At 56.9% G+C, this 25,054-nt stretch overlaps 6 protein-coding genes across 6 annotated transcripts; 3 read left to right on the top strand and 3 right to left on the bottom strand.

Moving 5' to 3' along the window:
- Positions 1-213: 213 nt before the first annotated feature.
- On the top strand, positions 214-1,074 carry E0L32_008402 (uncharacterized protein; the record flags this gene model as incomplete). The annotated part of the gene is made up of 1 exon (XM_031143253.1): positions 214-1,074. The coding sequence occupies one exon, from the start codon at positions 214-216 to the stop codon at positions 1,072-1,074; it is 861 nt and encodes a 286-aa protein (XP_030992379.1).
- A 2,797-nt stretch (positions 1,075-3,871) lies between these two features.
- Positions 3,872-5,413, top strand: E0L32_008401 (uncharacterized protein; the record flags this gene model as incomplete). Its single annotated transcript, XM_031143252.1, has 1 exon — positions 3,872-5,413. The coding sequence occupies one exon, from the start codon at positions 3,872-3,874 to the stop codon at positions 5,411-5,413; it is 1,542 nt and encodes a 513-aa protein (XP_030992378.1).
- Positions 5,414-6,636: 1,223 nt separating this feature from the next.
- Positions 6,637-10,143, bottom strand: E0L32_008400 (uncharacterized protein; the record flags this gene model as incomplete). The annotated part of the gene is made up of 2 exons (XM_031143251.1): positions 6,637-9,663; positions 9,721-10,143. 2 exons carry the CDS (start codon positions 10,141-10,143, stop codon positions 6,637-6,639), a joined length of 3,450 nt encoding a protein of 1,149 aa, XP_030992377.1.
- A 2,811-nt stretch (positions 10,144-12,954) lies between these two features.
- On the top strand, positions 12,955-14,315 carry E0L32_008399 (uncharacterized protein; the record flags this gene model as incomplete). The annotated part of the gene is made up of 3 exons (XM_031143249.1): positions 12,955-13,153; positions 13,254-13,896; positions 13,988-14,315. The coding sequence occupies 3 exons, from the start codon at positions 12,955-12,957 to the stop codon at positions 14,313-14,315; spliced, it is 1,170 nt and encodes a 389-aa protein (XP_030992376.1).
- Positions 14,316-15,363: 1,048 nt separating this feature from the next.
- E0L32_008398 (uncharacterized protein) lies at positions 15,364-17,054 on the bottom strand (the record flags this gene model as incomplete). Its single annotated transcript, XM_031143248.1, has 2 exons — positions 15,364-16,801; positions 16,918-17,054. The coding sequence occupies 2 exons, from the start codon at positions 17,052-17,054 to the stop codon at positions 15,364-15,366; spliced, it is 1,575 nt and encodes a 524-aa protein (XP_030992375.1).
- Positions 17,055-19,222: 2,168 nt separating this feature from the next.
- E0L32_008397 (uncharacterized protein) lies at positions 19,223-20,570 on the bottom strand (the record flags this gene model as incomplete). Its single annotated transcript, XM_031143247.1, has 3 exons — positions 19,223-19,743; positions 19,804-20,365; positions 20,559-20,570. The coding sequence occupies 3 exons, from the start codon at positions 20,568-20,570 to the stop codon at positions 19,223-19,225; spliced, it is 1,095 nt and encodes a 364-aa protein (XP_030992374.1).
- Between the last annotated feature and the right edge of the window lie 4,484 nt (positions 20,571-25,054).

The raw sequence follows: 25,054 nt of genomic DNA, 5'->3' as shown, positions 1-25,054 counted from the left end.
CGTCTGTCATCAGAAAGGCCTTCCCTTGGGTATAAGAGTGCGTCCTTGAGCCATAGACAGGCTCACTTCATCATTTCAAGATCCACCATAGCGACAACTGAACACACTCCCCACTATTGAGAGACTGCCCGTTTGCAAGCCTTGCTCAGCTCGAGAACCAGACACGCCAGAGACAGGAAGCAGCACATGGCCAGTGCCAACATCAGAAACGTCATGTCCAAGACACTCCTCCACCACGCCAAAATCACCCCCCACCGGTCGTCTGCCCGGGGCCACTCGGACCACGGCTGGCTGAACACCTACCACTCCTTCTCCTTTGCGGGATGGTACAACCCAGACTTCACCCAATTCGGCGCCCTTCGCGTGCTCAATGAAGACCGCGTCAAGGCCCGGTCGGGCTTCCCCACACATCCTCACCGGGACTACGAGATCTTCAGCTACATCCTCTCCGGCGAGCTGACCCACCGAGATTCCATGATACGCAAGGATGACGAGAGTAGCCAGGGAGACAAGTTCTACCGCATGCACCGCGGCGACGTGCAGTTCACCACGGGAGGCACTGGCATCGCGCATAGCGAGATGAACGAGCACTCCAAAGACACAGTGCACTTCCTGCAAATCTGGGTCTCGCCTTGGCGGCGCGGCCTGCCGCCTACCTACCATACAAAGCACTTTGACGAGGATCAGAAGCGGAAGGGCTTTGTCCCTATCCTGAGCCCGCTCAAGGCCGGAGTCGACGCGAGTGCAGTGGATGAGAAGGCGGCCGAGCCTGTCATCCCCAACACGATACCCATCCATGCAGACTTCGCCATGGGGGCAGGCATCATTGCCCCCGAATCGACGTTTGAGTGGACTGTCGGAGCCAAAGCCACGACAGCAACCAAGAGAAAAGTATTCGTTCATCTACCCATGACCAAAGGCGGCAAGGCGAGTGTCCGTCTGGATGGTAGAGACGACGCGGTCCTGCTTGAAGGCGACGGCGCCTTTGTTGATGCAGTCAAGGCTGGCGACAAGCTCTTGGTCGAGAGCATTGGTTCGGTCGAGGCAGAGGTCGTCGTCCTGGATACCGCCTAGGCCTGGTTCAAAACTGTAAAATAGAAAGTCCATAAGAATAAAAAGATTACACGCATCTTTGAAGAACGGAAGTGCTTCAACCATAGTTCCATGTCTACTCCTGTGAATCGTAATAGATAGGATCCCCTGTAGACTGCGCAGAGGCCAAAAGGCAGAAAGGAGGGAGGCTTCCCTCTGGCGGGAGAAGGGCAGATATCTATATTACCCTAAGGACACGTAATAGGAACACTCTTTGCTAGAAGAGTCATTGCTCACTCGCATCGCGATTTGACGCTGCCACGCAAGGGGTAAGCTTGAACGTGGTCAAGAGCTTCGAGCCCGCGTGGCGGGTTTGCGGCCTCTAGTGTCCATGCCAGGTACGGCATACCTACCGGCCGGGAGCATCGAAGCATACCTCAGCATCGCGACGCGGCGCGTCTTGGGTGTGATTTCTGTTCTCGTTGATTGGCAAATGCGACAAGCTTGGTCAGTAGTTTAAAACACACATATATCTGTAGAAGGTGAAAAACGGCGCGCGACTAGCGCTGAGGATATCAAATTAATGATTGCATGACTTGGACGACCTGACACTGGCGATCGGGGAAGATGCAGGGGAGGAGGCAGACCTAGAGATGGTAGGAACCACCAGCAATAAGGCTAAAGGACATGATAAAATTGCTCATATCTCATTGCTGTCCATGAAAGCGTCTCGAAAATTCCCGTCTCCATCAAGGATAACGGCGAGCCAGCTACCGCCTGAGTGTCACAGTTGGGTCCAGTAGACGGCCATCGTGAAGATGCGGACTAGGTAAGCTAGACACGGCTGTGTGGTACCTACCTACCAAGGTAGGAAACTCCAGGAACAGCGGCGGGTAGCAGAGGGGCAAAGACAGTCCCATCTTGGCAAGATGAGCACGTTGAAGTTGGGTCCTGACTAGTTGATAGCACATAGGAGATGGGGCATGAACTCAAAGTAGACGCGCGAGGCAAGTGGATCGCCATGGCGAGAGGAGATGAGGCGAGCACGAGGCGAGGTAGGTAAGAAGACGCGGGAACAACGGCGGTCGACAGGAGCAATGGGTAGGAGGAGTCGGCGATTGCCCAAGCACGAATCCACCTCGCATACAGACCGCAACGTGGTGGCGCAGCATTAGGTACTGCACCACTTCCACAAGCCAGTGGCAGTAGCGTGTAGACAAGCTATTCTGGGCAGATTGGATATGACGTCCTTGATCTCGTCGTCTGGTGTTACGCGTCGACCCATCCGGGGAGAGAGACGGAGCTGGTCCACTTGGGCCAACATTGGCGCTCAATATCTCGCTCAGTAGGATACAGGAGAGTGAATAGGGCGAGGAATGTTGGTTCCTTTGGAGGTATTGATGGATGGATAGCGTGGAGAAAAGAGGAGAGGACAGGACTGTTCGAGCTCTCGAGCCCTCTGGAGAGCAGCAGCCGGAGGAAAACAAGACGGAGAGTGGAGGTCCCGATAGAGCGAGCTGGTCTGGATGGAGGATAGTGCTCAAGCTGTGTCTTGCATCGCCCTCCGTCACTGGCTGGTTGAGGAGCAGAGGAGCATGGACGATTGCAAGATCGAGTCAGGGCTTGTCAGGAACAAGGCAAAGCGTGTGGGTGTGGATGGACCGAATCGGACTGGCAGAGCAAAATGCGGAGGCTGGAGTGGACAGCTCTGGCGGGCGGCAGGCAAAAGTCCCTGCCAGATCGAGTCAACTCCAAGCCCAGGGGGGCTGGAGCTGAGTGCCCGCGTAGCAGAAAGGGGCAAATCACGTGCACGTGTATCTCAATCGGGTAATTTGCACCTGACTAACACGATGGACGACGACACTTGATCCTTCTCCTTGCTTTGCTGCTACTCCCTTCGTCCCTTCCTGCAGAACCATCTCCAAAGCCAGGGGCCGGAATCACAGAAACAAAACAAATAATAAAAAAAAACACATCCCTCGCAACACACCATCCCATCGCGCATCTCTCTCTCGACCAAAAGCCGCCAAATAGCTTCGATCGATAGCAGAGGAGCCACGGCAGAAAAGTGGAGAGGCGAGAGGATGTTGTACCTCGCTCAACATTCCAAACGACGAGGCCTGAGACACGCCCACAGCCTAACAAAGGCAAATCTTCAGTGCCACCCAATTAGCCAACATTCCAACTCGTGCCGGTTGCTTGCCCCGTCCAGGGGCACCAGCGATGGTGGCTGATTTGACTTTGCCCGTCCTGGCCGTCTCTGGCCTCTTGCCTGCCCTGGAGCTTGCCTGCCCTGGGCATGCCGAGGAATGCTGCCTCTGACGCCAGGCGAACCGCACCACCAATCCGGTCGACCTGGCCGGCAGGCATGACGACCAGACCACACCACGCACCACGCCCCAGGTACCTCTCGCCCACTTTGGCCGCCAAGCAGAGACATGGAGCGAGGATCGCGAAAACCCAACTGGCATTGTCTCGCCTGCTGCTGGGTCGGATACATCACAGACCGCACAGAGGCCCCACACGAGCTGGAACTCTAATGAGGCGCCGTCGTCAAGTCGAGCATCGAACGCGAGCCTGATTAAATTCCAGTCCGATGCTGGCCATCGTGATCCTGGCCGCCCGCCGGCTTGAGGTCTTTAAATGGGGCCTGATCTTCCTCCTCCTCTGTCCCAAAAGCATCCTCTTCTCAGTCATTCGCTCGTTTACTCAGTTATCTGCGGTGTAGTGCTACTCGCCAGCCCGTCTCTCTCTTTTTAAACAGCTGTAGAACTACTCGTTTGACGAGCTCCATCCTATCACAAAACAACACCCTTTCGTTTGCACAAAGACTCTCAAGATGCGTTGGACCCAGGCTGCTGCCCTGGCCGGCCTCGTCGGCCTGGCCCAGGCTAAGACCTACAACAACATCCGCGACCAGGAGATCCGCGACTGCGGCTCTGTTGGCTGCTACGCCAAGGCCATGCAGGCTCGCCAGGTTGGCCACGGCCCCCGCAAGATGATGGGTCGCCAGATCGACAACACCACCAGCTCTGCTTCCACCAGCGAGGAGCCTTCCTCTACCACCGAGGCCCCCTCGTCGTCGTCTTCGGCCGCTCCCAGCAAGACGACCACCATCTCGGTTGCCTACCCCACCGCCACTGACTACTCTGCCATCTTCGCTCTCGGTGCTGGCTCTGCCATCATCACCACCGTGACTGTCAACGGTCAGGTCGTCGAGGTCGTCCTCGTCAACAAGGGCTGCTTCGGCGCCCAGGCTGGTGTCAACCCCTTCACCGCCAACCCCGAGGCGGGCAGCGCTGCCTCTGCTAGCGAGTGCACTGAGTTCTGCCAGGCCTTCCCTCTGGGTTACTCTAGCGAGGTCGTCGCCGACTGCTACTGCGGTAGCGCTCAGCCCAGCCTGCAGCAGATCGACGACTCCTACTGCCAGACCACCTGCCCTGGTGACTCTACTCAGTTCTGCGGTGGTGGCCCTGCCCCTACCAAGCGCGACATCAAGGTCCGCCAGAGCACCGTTGCCGCCCAGATCTTCGAGACCGTTCCCCGTGCTGATGTCTTCATCCCCGGTGTTGACGGCAACACGACCACGACTGCCCCCACCAGCGCTCCTACCTCTGCGCCCACTAGCCAGGCCACCAGCGGTACCGAGTCCACCACCGGCACCGGCACTGAGCCCACCTCCGGCATGACCTCCATGACCTCCATGACCTCCGGTGCCTCTTCCACCGGCTCTGCCAGCGCCACCTCTTCCTCCGCCGCTGCCGGCATTCCCACTGACACCCCCATCATCTTCGGCATCTCCCGCATTGGTGGCGCCAACCCCTCCAACGCCGTCAAGCGCCAGACCAACACTGGTACCTTCCTTGGTGGTGCCGGCCCTGTCGCCCCTGAGAGCTGCTCTGATGCCACCACCTTCCGCATCTCCAACGGCCAGCTCTTCTCTGGCAACCAGCTCGTCTCCACCAACGCTGGCACCCCCTACCAGGCCTTTGCTGTCTCCCCCGTCGTCGGAGCCATCACCACCACCTTCACCTCGGCCGGCTCCAACCTGGTCTGGGCCAACGCTGCCTTCCCCGGTGGTCAGGCTGGCTTCTGCCAGGACAACACTGGCCGTGTCTACATCACCTTCGGCACCTCGCCCCCTCTGTGCACTCCCGTCAACCTGGTTGCCTATGCTGCCACCCAGTGCCAGAACGGCCAGATCGTCGGCCCCACCCCTGCTCCCACCACCACTCCCCTCCCTGCCAACCAGACCCTCAGCCTGCCCGCCAACGTTTTCTTCCCCGACAACGTTCCCACTGGCGAGGCTTGCACCTGGATCCAGGCTTCCTGGACCATTGGCGAGGCCACCATCACCCCCTTCGCCAACCCCGCTGCCTAAGCGGCTCAGGCTTGGTGCCTCGACCCAAGTCCCAGGTGAGACCCGCCCTCGCGGCGTGTTCTCTCCGGCTCTCGAGGTAGTTCGTGCCGCCCTCAGGGTCCGCGTCTGCCTTTGATTGCCACTGGTCGGGTCCGCTCTGGCCCTGCGCTCCCTTTTACCCCGAAGGGCCGCCGGTGCCGTCGGACATTTCCAAACCGGCCCATTTCTCATTACTCGGCATCTATGGAGCGTACATCAGGATGTAATGTGGAAATCATCTTCGGTTCTTTCTAATCTTTTTTGGGAAATATGCAAGTCAAGACTCTGAAACGTGTTGTTTTGTTTTGTTTTATAGGATGGTCATTTTGGTTCTATTCTTTGTCTGTTTAACCGGCTGTCAAGAAGTAATCTCACCAGTAGCTCTACAAATAGAGGTTGTGCCCTTTATTTGAAAACAAAATGTGCCTCTTGCCGTTGTGACTTGTGTGAATCCCTCCTCAGGTCTTTACAATGTTGTATGCATCATGCCCCTTTGCGCCTTGTTAGCTTTTCAGGGCTCGCTCCATTTAAACACCATATATAAGATTTCGACATAGCCAAAATTCCACCAAGCCCGAGGACTCTTGACTATGTTAAATCACCTCAGAATACTCACAATCTTATATGGTCGATACCTAAGTACGTAAAGGTATGTACAACACCAGGATAGCTTATAGTCAACAACACAAGCGAACGTACCTAGGCCATTCGAATCGCAACGAGAGGAAGAACCAACGTCAACTACAAGCAAGACTTGTTTGTATTCTCAAATGTGCACAAAAGCAAATGTAGACCAGCGGCTATCCTCATCTTTCCGCCCAGGCTCCCTCCCTCCCTGGTGTGACATATATAAAGTAGAGTTTCTTTTCCTCCTAGGTAATTCTTTCCTCCTCTGCTAGTCCAAATCATCCCACCCCCCCTCAGAAAAAGCTGGCTCTTGGTCGGACCAGACCACCTCGCGAGTCCTTCTCTTCTCCGATGACATGGGGAACCAAAGCACACACACGCAAAACATCTCTCTCACGTCATCCCTATTCTACTTTGCGTCCCGTCCGCCCAACCACACACACACACACACACACACACACACACACACACACACACACACACACACACACACGCACAATAGATTCGAAAACCGAGCGAGCGAGTGTGTGTGAGAAGTATCCATACACACCACATCACATCACATCCCAGCTCCAAACTCACCCCTCAAACTCAACAATCCTCTCCGTAGGCAGCCCCTCGTCCCCCCTCGCCTTCCCTATCCTGGGCACACCACTGGCACCACCGCCGCTCCCCGCGGATTCCCTATCCTCCACCGTGGCCCCCGCGTCCGCCCCCTCGAGCAGGTCCCTGTCCGACGACAGCGCCCCGCCCGCGACCCCGAGCTTCCCGCCCGCGCCCTCCCTGCCGGGGCCGTCCCCGTCCTCGTCCTCGTCGTCCTCGTCGTCATCGCCCGCAGTCGCGGAGGCCGGGCGCTGGCCCGGCAGCGCGTTCTTCTCGAGCTCGCGCTGCGCCTCCTCCATGCGCTTGCGCACCTCGGCCGCCACGCGCATGCCGTCCGTGACGATGTTGTCCAGCACGCCGCGCAGGCCCCTCGTCGCGCCCGCGATGCCGGCCGCCGAGGGACCACCGCCGCCGGGCTGTCCGCCGCCGATGGGGCTGATGGCGGCCGAGGCGGCGCGGCCGGCGCTGATGCCGAGGCTCGAGAAGGTGGTGAGCGCCGAGCCGCCCGTCGTCGCCGGGCCCGAGGTGGGCAGGCCCTCGATGACGTGGAAGGAGGTGGGGAACGAGGACTCGAAGAACTGCTCCAGGAGCTCGTCGGCCAGCACTACCATGCGGAAGGTCGGCAGCGTGATGTGGAGCGGGTTCGACGGGTCGAGAGCGGCGTTGGCTGCCTCCGACGCCTTGCGGCCGGTGGTGGTGTCGCCCGACTTGGTTGATTCGGCGTCGCTCGCCCTCTGAGCCGCCGGCTTCTGCGCCTTGCTGGGCTCTCCGGTCGGTGACTCCAAGGCGAGCAGGTCGTCTTCGTCATCATCGCCGATCGCAAACGAGCCGGGGTCGGCCAGTTCCGAGTCCGTTGTCAGGTCTCCCATCTGCTTCGCGAGAGCCTCCTTCTCCTGGTTCTTGGGGTGGTCAGGGTCGGCGTACTCGAAACACCTCCTGATGAAGGCACTAACGCTCCCCAGGAACCTTTCGTTAACAGATCCTCCAGGCATCGACCCTTGTCCATCGTGAACGGTTTGCTCGGTGTATCCATTGAGAGCTGTGTTGGACGCAGAAGGGCTGAGCGTGCCCTCGAGTCCCCGCCGAGACAGGAACAGCAGAGCTTCAGACATGCGCAATATGCCCTCTCTGTCCACTCTGCCATCCCCGTCGTCGTCGTAGAGCTCGAAGAAATACGTGATCGTTCCCATGATGTCTCTCTTGCCCTTGATTCTGGCCATGCCGGTCACGACATTTTGCAACGTCAATGCCCCGGTAGAGTCCACATCCCAGTGGCGGAACATGCGCTGCAAGAACTCGTGCTCCGCAGGCTCGGGGCCGTTCCCCCAGATCGACATGGGGATGTCTGGCCTCCTAAAGCTCCCCCACCCGTTCTTTTCCTTCTCGGAAAATGCATCCCGCCGGGGAGTCGTTGGTGCATCCGAGATGGCCCATTTAGACATCCCTGCGAGGAATTCTCGGAAAGCATCATAGTCCATAAGATTTGTACTCGGTCCAAGTCCCACTCGGCCCTTCTCTATGCCATGGTGGTGGTCTTCATTCATGCCAGGCAGTCTCGGCCGCCCAGCTTTGACTCTCCGGGCTTGCTCTTCCTGGAGGATCAGATCCCGTTGCTGCCTCTCGTACAAGACGCCATAAAACCTGTCATAGAGCCCACCGAGCTCCTCTGTGCTCAGCACTTTGCTGTCTGGACCAAGGTTGCGAATAGCAGTCCGTTTGGCAAAGTTCTCAATGTTGTTCAGAACAGCGTCCTTGTTCTTGAGTCGCAGCTCGGTGATGCTGCTGTGGGTTATGCCGGAGAACTCCTTGAAAGCAACCACCATAAGCTCTTGAAACCTGGTGACTGCCCTCAGTTTGGGATTCTCAGATTTCGGGTGCGCCGACTCGTCCAGACGAGAGAAATATGACTTGAGCACCGAGATGAAGGCGCCGTCATCTGTCGCGTCCAAAAGCTCCTCGCCGTTTATCCTTAAGATGGCTAGGCCGACCTGGAAGAGGACTTTGGGACCCTCAACGAAGAAGACATCCAGGACCCTGAAAGCGAAGACTAGGGGCATGGAGTTGATGTAAAGTGACAGGAACCACGGCAGAGACACGACAGACAGCTGGACGTCGCTCTTGACGAGGTGCTCCCACAGGACAGGCATCGTCTTCTCGACCAGAGATTCGAATACCTTTTGGTCGAGGAGGGTGCCGTACATGGTTGTAGAGTAGTATCCAGGCACAAGACGGTCACAGAGCGCAGACAACAAGAAGAATGCCTGCGCCTCGGACATGTAGATGAGGAGAGCCGCGACGACGATGTTCATGGCCTGGCAGTAGCCGACCTCGGCATTGACCCAGCTGTAAGCAGTGAGGACTCTTCGGAGCCGGCCGATTCCTTCCTCACTCTGGAAACCCGGATACTCGGGAAGACTGCGGTTCAGGTCCTTCTCGATCTCGTCGATAGCAAGCGATTCCTGGCCCTCAAACTTGGCCAGAGTGTCGGCGTACAACGTGGGGGTTTCGAGGCGGAGGTATAGAGAGCCCGATGTCAGTTCCCAGATCTCGCCCCTCAGCCGGTTGGGCAGGCCGACTCTGATCAGTTTGTGGAAAGTGGGCTGGCGTAAGAGGGTGACGTTTCGGCCGTTGTCGCGGAGGTACTCGGCCCAGAGGCGCATCTTGGCCCTGTCCCTCAGCTTCTTGGGGTCGCCAGGATACCTAAAAACCATGCCGAGCCCCGCGTCGGGGGGATTCGCGTTGTTTTTTTGGTCTTCTGGGCGGAGGAGATATTCGGAGTAGCATTCGGCGGTGACGGCCTTGAGCTTCGCGACGTTGCCGACACCGGCTCGCAGTCCCTTCTTCAGACCGTCGCAAAACCTCTCGCACGCTGGCCGGGTGCCGGCCAGCTCTATCGTTATCCGTTGTTCTCGCGTCGGCTTTTGGTCCTTGCTGGCATCTTTGTTCTTATCTTTGCCACTGTCCTGCGCAATGCCGTTCCACGTTGTGATGGCTAATGAGAACTACGGGACACGGAGTCAGCTTGCGCACTTCCAGCCAGATGGAGACAAGGTACGTACCTGGAAGTTCTGGGTGTGAAGGCGTTCAACCCTCCTGATAGAGGAGAGTGGGAAAGTGAACCCATTGCCGCTGGGACCGCCGCCGTGTGTCTGGCCCGTGAAGGCCGACGATGTCGAGGTGCTGGCAGAGGCTAGGAAGCTGCTGGGGGTGGTAGAGAAGCACATGTAGGCCTCGGATAGATGTAGCTTGCCGGCATAGTGATAGCCGCGATCTCTGTCCTTGTCACCCTGGGTGGCATTGGAAGGCGGGATGGTGAGCTCGGCGGTGATCTCGTAAAGGGGGTGCTGGGATGAAGGGAGGCGGAACTGGTTCTGGAAGAGGGAGGCCTTGGAGGGGTTCTTGTCCGAGTTTGTCAGGTTCAGGCCCTGCGTCGGGTCGAGCAGCTGCTGTGCCTTTTGCACAAAGCTGGAGAAGTTCAACATGGCTGCTGCTGAAGCTGTGAGAGCCGAGGGCCACCGCCCAAGTCAAGTATGACCATCCAGGGATGGGCCAGCTGAAGGAGGAGGGGCCGACGGAGAGCGAGGATGGAACGAGCGGAAGGCCGGAGCGACGGCCAGTCTATTCAGACGGCGGTGATGGATCGCATAGGATGGCTAGGAGACGGAGGAGCCCGAGCCGGTCTCGATTTTGGCAGTCTATGAACGTATGTATCAAAGGTCGCTGGCTGTTCTGCAAGAAGCGATTAGGGATGGTGGATTTGGAGTAGGCAGGCTCGGCTGTGTTTCGTCGTGATAGGTAGCCTTGCTGGGCTTGCGTCTGCTCTCAGAGTCCCAGTAGCGTTCCTAAGTGTTGCTGGGGCTTAGTTCAGCCTAGCAAGAATGGGAAGTGGGGAGCTAGCCAAGCTGTCCAGGCAGCCAACCCCTGCAGCCGCCGCCTCTCTCCCGCAAGCCTCCGTGGTAGCGCGGTGCATTCCGGGGTTAGTCCCCTATTCTCTCGCCTGGAATTGGTAAGAATTGGGGAGGTCTCCAGGGCCTCTCAGGGCTGTTGTCCCAGCACTGCCAGTCCATACCAGCACACCGACGTGGAGGTACCTCAAGTATTTGGGCAATCAACCTGGGCAACACTCGTTGAGATGAGATAAAGAGTCTGTTGGGCAATTGTCGAGATAGACTATCTATCTTCTGACCACGAGATATACAGCAGTCTACCTCTATTGGACTCCGACTCAACTATCTGACTAGATAGAATGATATCAGATGATTTGGTTCTAGTGATAGCAGGCTTTGCTGTTTCTGCATTCTTGTTTCGCCAGTCGTAAGTTCCATATGTAGGCAGGGAATTCATGCTTTTATTCCTTTGCTCCTCTGTTTGGGCGCAACCTTGCTTCACGAGACAGCCATGCTAGAGGGCTGTCATTTGACTACCGTCTCTCACCAGCTCTTGATGATACCAAGGATCCGTGTGTGGGCACCACTGAGAACTCAAAGAGACGCTAGCCCTGTTGTCAATGCTCTGCGACAGGAGATGCTCACCCTTGACCCCTAAATTTCATCTCAAACCCAGGCAATGTGTAACGGGTGATGCTGGCTAGACTTGCGGAGGATCTGCTTACGACCTGCATTGTTTGGACACGGCGACCCCGGGAGCCGGGGTTGATATGCACTGCACGACAATAACCCGGTCAATTTCACAGATTCAATGCGTCTCTGATCGTCGCGGCTGTGGTCGGCCGACGGGGATTATTTACAGTACCTAACTGCCTGCAAGAAGAGGAGAGAGAAAGGCGTGTGGGTGGGAATTGTCGTGTGCTACCTACTGCTGCGAGTAAATGACTCGACAACAGAGACATGTTCAACATCGCGACTGGGGTACCTAGCTGTCCGTTTGAGTCGGACAGATGAGGGATGAGCAGTTAGGTACGCCGTTGAGCTAGAGCTACTCCAAGACCGGTCCAAGCCAAGAACCACCAGGCTGGAACACGTATTCCCGGTACCTCAGAGCACATCACATCTCCCCTCCCGACTCGAGCTGTCTTCTCACTCTCAACTCTCACTCTGATTCACGATACCAGGATTGGGAAGGACGGGCAGAGCGATACATACCCAAGTACTCCGTACAAACTGTAATCTGCAAATGCACATTGGCTTCATCTTGCTTCTTGTACTGCGTACACAACTAGTGAATAATAATAGCGACTTCACCCGCGCCTCTAGTCCGCTTCTGGGAGAAGCCGTTCGAGGGGGAGGGCTCGGCGAATGCGATCATTCTGCGGCCCCGTCAACGTCATAGCTGGGCCGGCTATCGTTTTCTTTGCACCTCGTTCGCGCGCTTCCGTCCAAGGATAAGCCGCCGCTGGGCCGCCTAGTCCTTCTTTGCAGTGCGCAAGCGAATCCCTTGACACCCATCCCATCCCACCTGCAGATGCGCTTTTTGGGGGGGGGAGGGGGGCAGATCCAGAGCGCGGGTTGAGAGAGAGAGAGAGACAGAGGGTGAGAGAGAGAGAGAGGGAACCTTGGGGACGAACGCATCACTCACTCCACTTGTTTTCTTGCACATCCACACATCCACACATCCTCCGTAGACTACTCGGTCCCCTTGTTTCTTCGTCGGATGGTCTCAGGTCTTTCCCCCTTGCCCATGCCCATGGCTAGTGTGCCAGCACTAGTTACTGTCCAGACAGACGCACTGCAATGTCAGAACAGAGGACCCTTCAAACCTAACCTAACCAAACCACCCGGCATCATTACTCGGGTCTCTTGTCTTGTCCTGTCCTGTCTTGTCTCTAGCTACTCAGTTCTCTTGCCCAGTCGCTTCATCTCAGCTTGCTTATACCCTGCTGCCATTACCCATCCACCACATTGCTCACCTACTTGCTTACTTGCTTACTTGCATAGCTGCTCTGCTTGTGCAACGCAGCGGATATCGGACGCTGCTCCAGCTTGCTTACACCAACCCTCCGCCGCCTCGGCTGCTTAAACGGGGCTGCTGCTGATCGCGAACAATCCCACCCAGAGGTATTACTGCCCCGCATTGGCTGCCAAAAGTCACTGTGCGCTATCGAGAAGAACCCCATCTGAGCTGAGTGCGATCATAACCCAAGGGCATGGATCGCAGGTAGAACAGCTTCAAGTCTTGTGTCTGCCCTTCATCCGCCCGGACACGGCAACACCCTTTCGCACAACTCTCTCCCCGTCTCCCCTCCTCCTTCACACCCGTCCGTCTGTCTCACCACACCCAAGAGAGAGAGAGAGAGAGAGAGAGGCTGCGTTCACGCCCAACCCGCCTGATCCAACATGGCTGCCGTCGCTGCGTCCAACCCAATCATACCCCAGATCAACCAACCCGGTCACTTCAGAGCTGAGGAATTGAACGGATCTGGGGGCGGAAATGGAGGGTCAGGAGGCCACAGCAGTGGCCGCGAGAACGGGCATGCCTTGAGCTCGCCCAAGCTCCAGCTCAGCGACTTCAAGAGGATAAGAACCTTGGGAACAGGTAAGGGTCCATTCTTAACCCCCCTCTCTCCCACGCATGCATGCGCCAGTGTAGGAATCCCCGAAGAGACTGACAAAACACCTTTGTCGCTGCTACACAGGCACCTTTGCCCGGGTCTGCCTCGTGCGGCCCGCGAGCCAAAACGACGCCGACCGCAACAAGGTCTTTGCGCTCAAGATCCTGCGCAAGACCGAGGTCATCAAGCTGAAGCAGATCGACCACGTCCGCCACGAGCGCCAGATCCTCGGCGACGTCTCGGGCCACCCCTTCATCACCAACCTGCTCGCCTCCTTCTCCGACCACGACTTCCTCTACCTGCTGCTCGACTACGTCCCCGGCGGCGAGCTCTTCAGCTACCTGCGCAAGCTGCGCCGCTTCGACGAGGACATGGCCCGCTTCTACGCCGCCGAGATCGTCCTCGTCCTCGAGTACCTGCACGAGCACCAGGGCGGCGTCGCCTACCGCGACCTCAAGCCCGAGAACCTGCTGCTCGACGAGGACGGCCACATCAAGCTCGTCGACTTTGGCTTCGCCAAGCGCCTCGGCAAGAAGGACGACGACAACGGCCGCGCCGTCGAGACCTACACCCTCTGCGGCACCCCCGAGTACCTCGCCCCCGAGGTCATCCAGAACAAGGGCCACACCACCGCCGTCGACTGGTGGGCGCTCGGCATATTGATATACGAGTTCCTGACCGGCTACCCGCCCTTCTGGCACCAGAACCCCATCGAGATCTACAAGCAGTCAGTTGTACCCCTCCCCCTTTTTTGGCTTGTTGTGGACGACGAACAATATAGACTAACCACTGCGCCCCCCGCGCGCACGCAACTGCAGAATAGTAGAAAAGCCCGTCGTCTTCCCCCAGGAGCCGCCCATATCCCCCGAGGCCCAGGACCTCATCCGCTCCTTCTGCACCGTCGACCGCTCCCGCCGCCTCGGCAACATCAGCGGCGGCGCCGCCCGCGTCAAGGAGCACCCCTTCTTCCGCGGCGTCGACTGGGAGGCCACCTACCGCCGCGCCGAGCGGGGCCCCATCGTCCCGCCCGTCCGCTACCCGGGCGACGCCCAGTGCTTCGACATATACCCGGAGGAGGACGTCAGCAGGGACAAGTACACGGACCAGATGGCCGAGAAGTACGACGACTTCTTCAAGGACTTTTGAAAAAGAAAAAACGGGCGTACTTCTTTCTTCTCCCCCGATCCGATGCTCTCCCCGTCCACCCCGCCAGCGACTCGATTTCCCTTCTTCTCTCCCAACACTCGGGACAGCTGTGTTTTCTGCGTTGGGCAAAAAGGAGGTCCATTTGCTCTTTGTTCTGGTATTCTTTTGGTAGAGGGCGCGATTTTGAGGTGGGAGGCCGGGGGGGTGGCGGCGCTTTTCTGGTCTGGACTTTGGAGAGAGAAAGTGTGTAAGTTAACATGTTTGGCGCGAGACGAGGCGTTCTGTGGCGTACTTGATATTTCCTTTTTTTTTTCTTTTTCGTATCATGCTTTTGAGCCAGGTCTGCATTCATATGATGAAGAGAAGAGAAGAGGACAGGAATGATGGGGGAAGGCCTTTTGCTTGATTCTACTTATTGTTTGTTTCGACCCTAAACCTTCCCCCGAGGAGCTCAGGAAGGGGGAACTGGGGCCCCAGCAGCAGCACCAGCAGCAGTGAAGAGAGAGAGACGGATGGATGGATGCCAGGACATCTATCGACAGCGAAACCCATGTACCTCATCATCTGGATAGAATCACTTGACAGACACCAAAACACATTCAGACAGATCGTATAGCTCAACTCGTCCTCGGCATAATAAGAGAACGTATCTGCAACGCCTCCCCAGACCCAACGCTCTCTGTATATGCAGTATATATATATGTAAGGGCCGTCCCTCCGCAACCGCCCATCCGTCGTCAGGGTATATCTGATATCCCGTGGTCACATCATCGCACTCAGCCCTCTCCCTTCATCAAACAGCGTCCCAACTCCTATTACCACACAACCATGCCTCCTCCATGAATCACATGCCAAAAAGAACAAAAAGGGGTAGTCATCGCGTCTATACGAAAAAACCCGGCACGCACCACACAAGCCCCATGACATGAATGACATGATTCACATTTCCCTCCCTCGCACACACACACACAAAAACCACCAACCACACACACTCCAAGTCTTTTTTTTTTAAACAAAAAAAAACCGTTTATCAGACAGAGACCTCGTTTCAAACGCCCTGCCAGGCCCACCAGCCCCCGACGCCGACGAGCATCAGCGTCGCGATCACCACGGCGCCCTCGCGCGTGCTCCAGAGGAACATGCTCCAGCCGACCAGCACCTCGCGCCGCCGCGCCGCCGCGCGCCGCCCGTACGCGTCCACGTCGATGGGCACGGGCAGGCGCACGCGCGGGTCGTCCTCGTCCTCGGCCTCGGCCTCTGCTGATGACGTCGCCGCCGGCTGAGACGAGAGGAGAACGGGCACCCGCGCCCGCAGGTACACGGCCTGGTGGTCGCTCGTCCGGACCACGGGCAGCGGCTCGTACGCCAGGACCTCGACCTTGGCGGCCTCGGACCGCGGCGTCTCGAGGTACAGCACGCGGTCGCACCACGAGGGCCACCGGTGCGGCGCGTACGTGAAGGGGACTACCTCGGCGGCACCGGCACCGGCACCGGCACCCGCCCGCCGGACCTCGGCCTCGTTGACGGCGCCCTCGGCTCCGCTCTGGACGTCGAGCTTGTACGTCGGCGGGAACGTGATGGGCGCCTCGGACAGGCCGTGCAGCGTGCGCCCGGCCTCGCGCTCCTGCGTCAGCTGGTCGCGGCCGAGGAACGCCGGCCAGTAGTCCGGCGAGGACGCGTCGAGGCTCGGGAACGCGGCCAGGGGCGGTGGGGTCTTGGCGCCGATGCGGTAGTTGAGGTCGCCCGCCACAAAGAGGTGCGACCCCGGGCGGAAGACGGAAATGCCGCGCAGCCGGTCGTTGTGCTGCAACAGGGCGGCCTCCTGCTCCGCCGACAGCAACATCTCTTGCTCCTCCTCCTCGGGGGTTATGCCCTGGCTGGCGGCGCTGTCGAGCAGCCGGCCCTTGGGGCCCGACCCGAGGCCCTCGAGCCCCTCGATGACCTCCTTGGGGTTCTCAAAGACGAGGTCCGACACGATGCTGCGCCAGTTCTTGTTGCGCCGGCGCAGGTTCCACTCCATGGCGGCAAAGTGCGTCGCCACAAACGTCACCTCGGCCGTGCTGCCGTCGTCGTCCCCGGCCGCGTACGCGACCCTCACGCCCACGGCGCCCTTGTTGCCCATGTCGGCCGCGCCGAACCCCACCTCGGCCACCTGCAGCCGGCGCACCGCCTCCGGGTCGCGCGCAAAGACCATGACGGCCGTCATGCCGGCGTTGTGCGAGCGGATCAGGTGGTAGGGCTTCGCGCGGCCGCCGTTGCTCTGGCCCTGGCTCTGGCCCTGGCTCTGGGGCCCGTTGGTGGAGAGCAGGGAGTCGGACTCGGCCTCCCCTTCTCCTCCGGCGGAGGAAGGCCGTTTACTCGTCGTTGTCGCCGCGGCGACCTGCGCGGCAGCGATGTTCAATGCCTCTTCGAAGCGGGCGAGGTAGGGCGAGAGGAAGTAGCCTCCGATGAAGGAGTAGGACAGGGGCGCAAACTCCTGCAGGGAGCTTTAAAACATACAAACAAGTCAGCCATGGCTACGCTACTGTTGTTGGAATCTCTGTCACACGACACCCTGAGAGGGCTTTCGAGAAAGGGGAACTGAGCAGCAAGACACACTTACAAGGCCACCAGGTCCGGCAGCCCCGTCGCGTTGCGGGTCAGGGCATCCTGGAGATGGGAGGCAAAGACGGGGACGTTGATAAGCGTCTTTGCACAATTGAAGGTCAGGATGAATAGATCCAGCGTCGAGGGCCCCATAGTCGAAGGCGGAGGAGAGATCTTCGTCGTCGTCGTGGACGAGGTGGAGGGTTCGTCCATAGCTTCAGGCCAAAACCACCTGCCAAACAATATGGCGTAACCTGAGTGAAAATGGGGCTGGCCAGCTCCAGTAAAACAAAAATAACTATACCGCCCGGGGTTGCTGGTGTCAATCCCGCCTTGGTGGGGTTGATTACCTAGATCACAAACACTCGGGCTTCTCAGCTCAGGGCTCACAGCACACCGACACACCAACTTTGGCGAGAGCACACGACACCACAGCGGACTGCTAGAGACAATCCTTCACCGGTGTTTATAGATGAGGCTGCGGCCAACAGCTATTCTCGTCTATGATAGAGAGCTCGAAAATGAAATACTTTCTTCGCCGAAGTGAGGCTAAAAAGAATGTATTTCACAGGGGCCTGGCAAAGGTGGCAATATGCAGCACCTTATATATCTAGGACTTCTTTCGTGTCTCAAGCTCGAGGCCATTCATGACCGCTCGACTGTGTCATGTGCCTGTTGTCGGGCCCATCCCGGGACTGGGCTTGTGATCAGGGTCCAGCCTCATGACTTAGTGGACTGCATCGCATCAGCTAGGGCCAAGGTGGGGGGTGGGTCGACATCGGTGCCTACCTACAGCAAGACTAAAAACCTGCTTGGCCACATCATCCGTACTCCGTACAAGCAGACCGTACACACACATCCACACAATTGCAGTCGGGCCCATTAAACGGTTTGGGATGCCAATGTAAATGTCAATTGCTAGAAGAACTACCTGACCCCGTGTAGACTGTTGCTTGTGCCAACACCGCCGTGTCGACGCACAGGACTCGACTTTCACCAAACGTACGAGCCGTTCGGGAGGAACCGAGCCTGCGCATCTACAAGGCCAAGTGGTTGAGTTGAGTAAGGAGAGTGCAGTGGCGCAGTCTTCCTTCCACTGTCGTTCCCGACCGGCAGCAGAGGAAGCCAGCAAACTGCTCATTATCCGTTCCTTCGAAAACAAACTAGTTCGTTCCTGTCGGGCCATACCGCACGCCATTCAGCTTCGGCCGTGCAAGAGATAGAATGCTACCAGTAGAGAGAGGTTTGTCTCACGAGGCCACAGTGGGTAGCTTGGTGCTATCCAACAGCGTCCGCAAACCAACCGCCCATTTTAGATGATTAAGTAGCGCGCGGGGCCCCTAACCATGTCTCGGTGCCTGCATTGTTACTTGAATCTCTTGCACCACCATCCCCTCGTCCCCTGATGCCTAACCTCCCCAGAAGCGGGCTCTGAAGCGAGAATGCCAGTGCGAAATTCGACGATGCAAATTAAAGAAACCGCGAAGGATGTGGATCGGTAAGAAACGTGCATGGTGACCATTAGGAAGAAATTTGTTGCTCCGTCATCTGGTAACACAATCGGTTGTGTGCGCCTTGATCTGGGAAGCTCCTGAGGTTCGTCGAGGCCGATGGAATTTGAGAGATCGGCGCTTCTAAACAGTACCTTGCAGGAGGATTTCCAGGTTATCCTTTGGGTTTCCCTGAAGAGTCCACTGCGGTACACTGGCACGTTCGCCAGAATACCGGACATGCCGTTCGAAAGACCTCGGATTCATGCAGGCATGCAGGGCAGCCGATCTAGGTAGATCAGCCTTCTGCCCAAGCAACTGCTGAATGCCGGAGTGCTCCGAGCCGTTAAGGAAATTTGTCGAGCCAAAGAAATAAAAGACTTCATAAAGAAATATCGGGGAAGCAATCTCAAGACAAAGACGTAGGGGAGTCGTGGTTCTCTGTCGCTCATAAGCTCACGCTTGCAGGCTGCGTGACGAGACTTGGGTTCAGTCCAATCCGCACAAAACAAGTGACTTTGCGATGAGAATCCACGGCGGGTCTGAGTAGAATCAAACCCGGATACAGCACTCCCACAATAAACGATCTAAGTCCGATGGCCATATGCATGCTCGCGTACACGCAAATCATTTGGGTCGATAACTGCCAGTGTAGCCCGTGGCGCCGCCTTGACCTCGGGAAGCCGAGCGAAGCCTGTTATCGCATACTAGTGGTCAGCCTGCTTGTCAGCATATTCCTTTGGTCCAGCGTTCTCAAGCACACCAAACTCGGAAGGAGATATGATTCCTTACAAGGAATGCTGTCGGGTCGGGCTGGGCTGATGAAGACACTCACATCCTGTCGCTTCCGCCAACGGCACGGTTGGTGTCGGGAGTGTCAACAACGGCACCACCAATCATCTTGGCGCGGGTCCGGTTGCTGGGGATAGCAGGGGTGCCCTTGGTGCCGGCAGCAGTGGTAGGGTTGGCCGCCTTGCTGTCGTCGTTGTTGGCACCGCCGGCAGCCTGGGCAATAGCCTGAGCGTTCTTTTGGTACTTGTAGACAGTCCAGTCAAAGACGTAGTCGTATTGGAAGCCCTCACGGACGAAGAGGTCGCGGAAGATCTTTCGCAGGTAGCTGTAATCGGGCTTGTCGTCGAAACGAAGCGACCGAGTGTAGTTGAGGTAAATGGCAAACTCGTTGGGGAAGCCACGGCAGAGGACCTCAGTCGGAGTGGTCATCTTCTTCTCCATGATGCGGTCGTACTTCTGCTTCTTGGTGGCAGCCTTGAGACCCTGCCAGGGGAGAGAGCCACGGCAGAAGTAGAGCATGACATAGCCCAAAGACTCCATGTCATCACGACGGGATTGCTCTGTTGCGGCTTGTTAGGGGTTTGGGAAAGGCGATGTGGACACACGGAGCGAGTACTTACCGACACCCAAGTGAGTGTTGATCGAAGCATAACGAGCAGTGCCAGTCAAGTTCTTGTTCTCTCTGTAGGGAATGTGGAAGTGAGTCTTGGGGTCACGGTATTTCTTGGCGAGACCGAAGTCGATCACGTTGACCTGGTTGCCTCGCTTGCCGATGCCCATCAGGAAGTTGTCAGGCTTGATATCGCGGTGGATGAACGACTTGGCGTGGATGTACTCGATGCGGGAGATGAGCTGATCGGCCAGCAGAAGCACGGTCTTCAGCGAGAACTTGCGGTTGCAGAAGTTGAAGAGGTCTTCCAGACTGGGTCCAAGAAGGTCGAGGACCATGGCATTGTAGTCACACTCCGTGCCAAACCAGCGGACGAAGGGAATGCCGACACCACCGGCGAGAGACTTGTAGACACGAGCCTCATACTCCAGCTGGGGATGCTTGGCCTTGACGCTTTCGAGCTTGATGGCAATCTCCTCGCCAGAGATGATGTTGGTTCCGAGGTAGATATCGCCGAACGAGCCAGAACCGATCTTTCGACCAATCCGGTATTTATTGCCGACACGAAGATCCTGCAGTAGACACGGTTAGAACAGGTTCCGACGAGTGATGAGGAGGCTGGGCTCCAACTCGACAGGGCTATCGACCGGGTAGCATCTATGATACTTGCATTGACAGTATTTCGAGCTGCTGCCGATAGCCCAGATCGTCAAGTGTATCGAAGGCCATTCAGCATCCGTGGAGGGAGGATAAAATGTTACATACCATGGTCGTCATGATGGCGGGGTTGCTCAGGTATGTCCTGAGAGAACAATTTGATAAGAGAGCAGAATCTGATTCGAGAGTGCCTATAAGAAACAACAAAAGAACGGTCGTTAGTCGAGGCTGGTATTGAGAAGACTGAAAGGGAATTCGTTGTCAAGAAAGCGGTGTGGTAAGGCCGGGTATTGAGAGAATTGGGATGGGGAGGAGGAAAATGTGGGTAAGCTAGTAGCGAGTAAGGGTAGCCTGGGCAGGATGGCAGCAGGGAGGCAAACTACCGAGATCACAAATCACCTCACAGGACGAACAGAGAGGCGTGCCTGCTGCAGAACCGCGTCTGCGTGACCGAGATGGAATGGGGGTGATGGGATCAAAGCAGGAGAATGGATCCTCCGAGACTTACTTCAATGACAGCACACTGGTGATCGCTCGCGTTGGTTGAAAAGAGGCGCTATGATGGAGGAGACGCGGATGGGTGATGGTTCTGGATGGAGGGGGGTTGCCGACCGAAGAAAAAGGGCTCTCTAGGAATCGGTGCTTGAGAGAGTTTTAAATGAAAATGCCGAGAGAATAGAACGATGGAATTCAAAGAACCGGGCTCTCGACGAAACTTGCCTGCCCTTTCCTGTCCTCTGAAAGAGATTCGGACAGCCGAGTGAAGGGGAGGTTGAGGATCGGTGAAGGATTGCGGGAAACGCTTGGGAAGTGCGTGTGGGAAGGGAAAGGAAGAAGGAGAGGGTTACAAATGGGTGCGGAAAAGGAAGGGACGCATTTAGCTAGGAGGGAGTCCACACAAGGAGTGAGAGAGGGAGTGACTATTACAGTACGGGGGGTACAAAGCACGGCGGCGACGGCTGGTTCAGTTCTGGGCCCAGCTCAAGGGTACGAGAAGTACCATGGAGACCACATCATCCAGTGACTGGTGGCGCCCAGCAGCCCAGGACAGTGAGTGAACAAGGTACCTAATTAGTTAGGTAGGTAGGTGACCTGGACGGAGTGTTGGCTGGCCGGGGGCGAAAAGGTGGGTTCAACGGGTGGATGAGACGCGGGTAGAAAGGAACTTGGAAGGTTCATTCATTCTTTCCAACCGTGCTTCTACCGAGGACTAGGCCCAAGAGAGCCCAGTGCAGCCCAGCCCAGACAGCCTCAATCAATCAATGCTGCTGGAGCCAGTCGGACCTGTCGTGGCGGTCAGCTTCAGTGGTATCTATAGGTACCTACATAGGTAGGTATCGTCTAACCTACCACTCCAGCCAAGGATTCAAGCGCCCACGGGACTGCAATGTCTGCCTGGGCTCGCTGGCGCGCGCGCCAAGCTGGGATCCCGCTATTTCCGGCGGGATCTCTTCATTGCAGCTGGGATTGTGAACATTGAAAGCCCTCTTTTATGGAAACAATGGGGCTTGATATTGATCAGTCGTGGACAAATTCACAGACTCGCTCAACAATGCGCCAACCCATCAAAGTTGGATGATTGCGGGTGCACGAGACCAGCAGCCGGTCCGAAGGCAGCTTGTTCCCGTCACAATCGTCCGTCAAGGGCCAGTCGGATACTTACTCCAGTGGACAACTCGAGAGGCGTCCGCCCTAGGCACTTTTGCTCCGCAGATATACGGTCAGGCAGAGACGACTTCGCCCTTGGCTCCCCCTCCTGCTGCCCAAGCGACCCAATTGCCTGACAGAGCAGAGAGTAAGTTGCCGTCAGGACAAGCAAGGGTGGTTTCGCTTGTCAGCACCATGGCGCCCATTGGAATACTCGACTGTCTTTTCGAGAATCTAAGCAACAGTCCAGTCCAGTCCAGTCCAGTCCAGTGCTATGCTATGCTATCAGGAACTTGGTTCGGGAACGCGGTCAGTCATCTCAGGTTTCGGAACCGTCAAAAGTTACTTCGCCGGTCCTCTATCCGGCCCCAAGCTCGAGCCCTTGCCCGTCTCGTCGAGTTAGTGGAGTAAGCACCAGTCCAACTATTGTACAGAGACAGGCTCCAAGTGTACCTTGGGCAGAGGCCGAGATTGTCAGGCCGGGTGCGTGGTTTGAAGTTGCTAAACGTGCACTCGAGGCATTTATCCTCCTGACTTACCCTGTCTCTGTCTGAATGGTCTGCGGGTTTGCATCCCTGGCATTCGCATTCATCAAATGGCATTTCCGCGTATGGGGGCGCGCGGATACCGTGTGCATTGAACACCCTGCGCGAGGGAATCATGCAATCTCAAACCACCGCGAGCAATCCCGGAAGCCTGCGCCCTCGTGCGGGATGCAGATCGACGTCAAAGGCCTGGCCAGAGGTAGAGGTATTTGAGTAATCCCCCCCAGTGCCCGCAATGCAACTAAGCAACCAACCGGCGTCGATACGACGGAGTCGTATGCAGCAGCGATCCCATGATGCCGGTCCACAACCGCGTTGGCGTTCCCGCTGCCATCCATTTCCCTCTCGCCCAGCCCCAGAACACAACATGGAGGCGGATTGGTCCAGCGACATGAGCCCTTCTCCCTCTAAGAACCCAGCTTCGGGAACAGACTGGCGGGACAGGACAGGTTCAAATTGGGACGGACCGCCACAAGATTACCCCGTCCAGCTTTGTGCGTCCTTGGGTCTGTTTGCTGCCCAAAACAGGCCTTCCCAAGACAAAGAATTACGGGTCCTGTAGGGGTAACTTGGTCTGTCGGAATGAGAATTGACGTGGAAGGCGTTCATTCAGTCCGGGCGCTAAAACCTCAGGTCCATTTTCCGTCAAAGGAATTCCCGCTCGTCCACGTCGCTCCGAGCTTACTCGCCATTCCTAGAGGACGAAGGGGGAGCTGGAAGCTGTCTGTACTAGATGTCGTCGGTCAAAGAGCATCGATCCCTCAGTCCAATGATCAATAGTGATCAGGATAAGACCCAAGGTCCCCATGATCTTGACTGCTTCTTTTATCTCCGACCTCCGGTGATGGATGCGGTCATGACTGGTCACGTCAATGCGGTATGAACACCAACCAGTCGAGGAGGTACTTGTAAGCGAGGGAAGCCCGGCTTTTCTAACCGTAGTGCAGTCCTTAAAATAGCTAGCATACCGAATACCCCGTACATACACCCTTGTGCCTTGGGGGGTCTGTGACAGGTTGTCAAAAAGCCTGGGGAGTCGATAAAGAAGTCGCAAGCTCGATACGGATTACAATACAGGTGCCGTTTCTTTCGAGTGATTCCTCCCACTACCTGGGACCGTTCTGAGCAGGAAGTTTCCCCGACAGCCTTTGTACAACAAGGCAATCACTACTTTGGTATGACATGAGCTACGGTGCCTCCTTGCAATCTTACTTGTACCTCTAAGTTCAGTTGTGCTGTCAAGTCTCGTCGACTCGAAGGGCGTAACAAATGGCTCAAGTGACCCCCTGGGTTGCCTTCCTTTGCCAAAGGAACGAGTCCGGTTAGTCCGATGAGCATGGCACTTTACTGTGTGTCTAATATAGGTCTCAGGCTGTCTTGCGGGCTTTCTTTGTGCCAGCCCAGCACTCGTGTCGTGTCCGTTCTTGGCCGGCCTCTTTGGTGGGTGCACAGAGCAAACCAACCGCAAATCCGCCGACGCCGGAAGAAGGGCCCAGATTCACCTGGGCTTGGTCTAGCCATGCCGATCCCGAGGGCCACCGCCCTTTCGAATCAGCTCCCGCCCCGTGACGCTGCCGCAAGCCCAACAAAAATCCCTTGACAGCGAAATTGGGCCGGCCTCGCCCAGGAGGGCGACCGGCGCAGCCATGGCCCTCGGTTTTCACCAATGAGGCAGCCGAGCCCGATGTTGCAGCTCCGGTCTGGGACGAGTCGCGGTATTCTGGTCAATCGCGAAGCACGGATCGACACTTCAGTCTGACCGATTTTCTCTGTCATGCTGACTGATCCGGGCGATTTCCCCTCAGACTCCGCAGTCGGTCTTGTACTCAGCTCAGGTGAGGTTTGATCTATCTGGCGGGTGCTTGCCTCGATCGAAACTGCTAGCCACACGAGGCTTGGTTGTTTCAAGCGTTTCCCTCAGCAAGTGGAAGTCCACTGAGCTCATCGCACAACAGCCTCGTCTTGAAAGCCGTTCTACCACTGTTGTTCCTGGAAACATGAAATCGTCGCAAGATGGTGCTTGGTTCAGAACATTGCGACTACCACTACTGTCAGCATCTACTATCACATCCCGAGATGAACACTTGGCGGAGTAGTCAATATAGATCATCTTAGGAGAGTGCAAATCCGATTCACAGTTTGTCTTGTCTTTACTCGAGTGAGTCAAGAGTCAAGAGCCCTCGAAAGGGCGTCGCGAGCCCTCAATATATGAAGGGAACCTCCTTAGACCTCTCAAGTGATCAGGACTGTGATGAAATAAGGATCGAGCCATTGGCCAGGAAGTCAACTCGGTCTCATATGTTGATTGGCTTAGACACTGTGCTCAGCCAAACCACAGCTCTCGGTTCCATGGCATTTGAGTGGCCAGTCCAGCAACCCCTTCACTTAAACAACCATCCAACCCGATTAGTC

The sequence above is a fragment of the Thyridium curvatum genome (genome assembly GCF_004353045.1).
Source record: "Thyridium curvatum strain D216 chromosome Unknown NODE_55_length_292940_cov_83.935894, whole genome shotgun sequence".
Classification (NCBI taxonomy): domain Eukaryota; kingdom Fungi; phylum Ascomycota; class Sordariomycetes; order Thyridiales; family Thyridiaceae; genus Thyridium; species Thyridium curvatum.
This window is presented reverse-complemented; position numbering and strand designations above follow the sequence as displayed.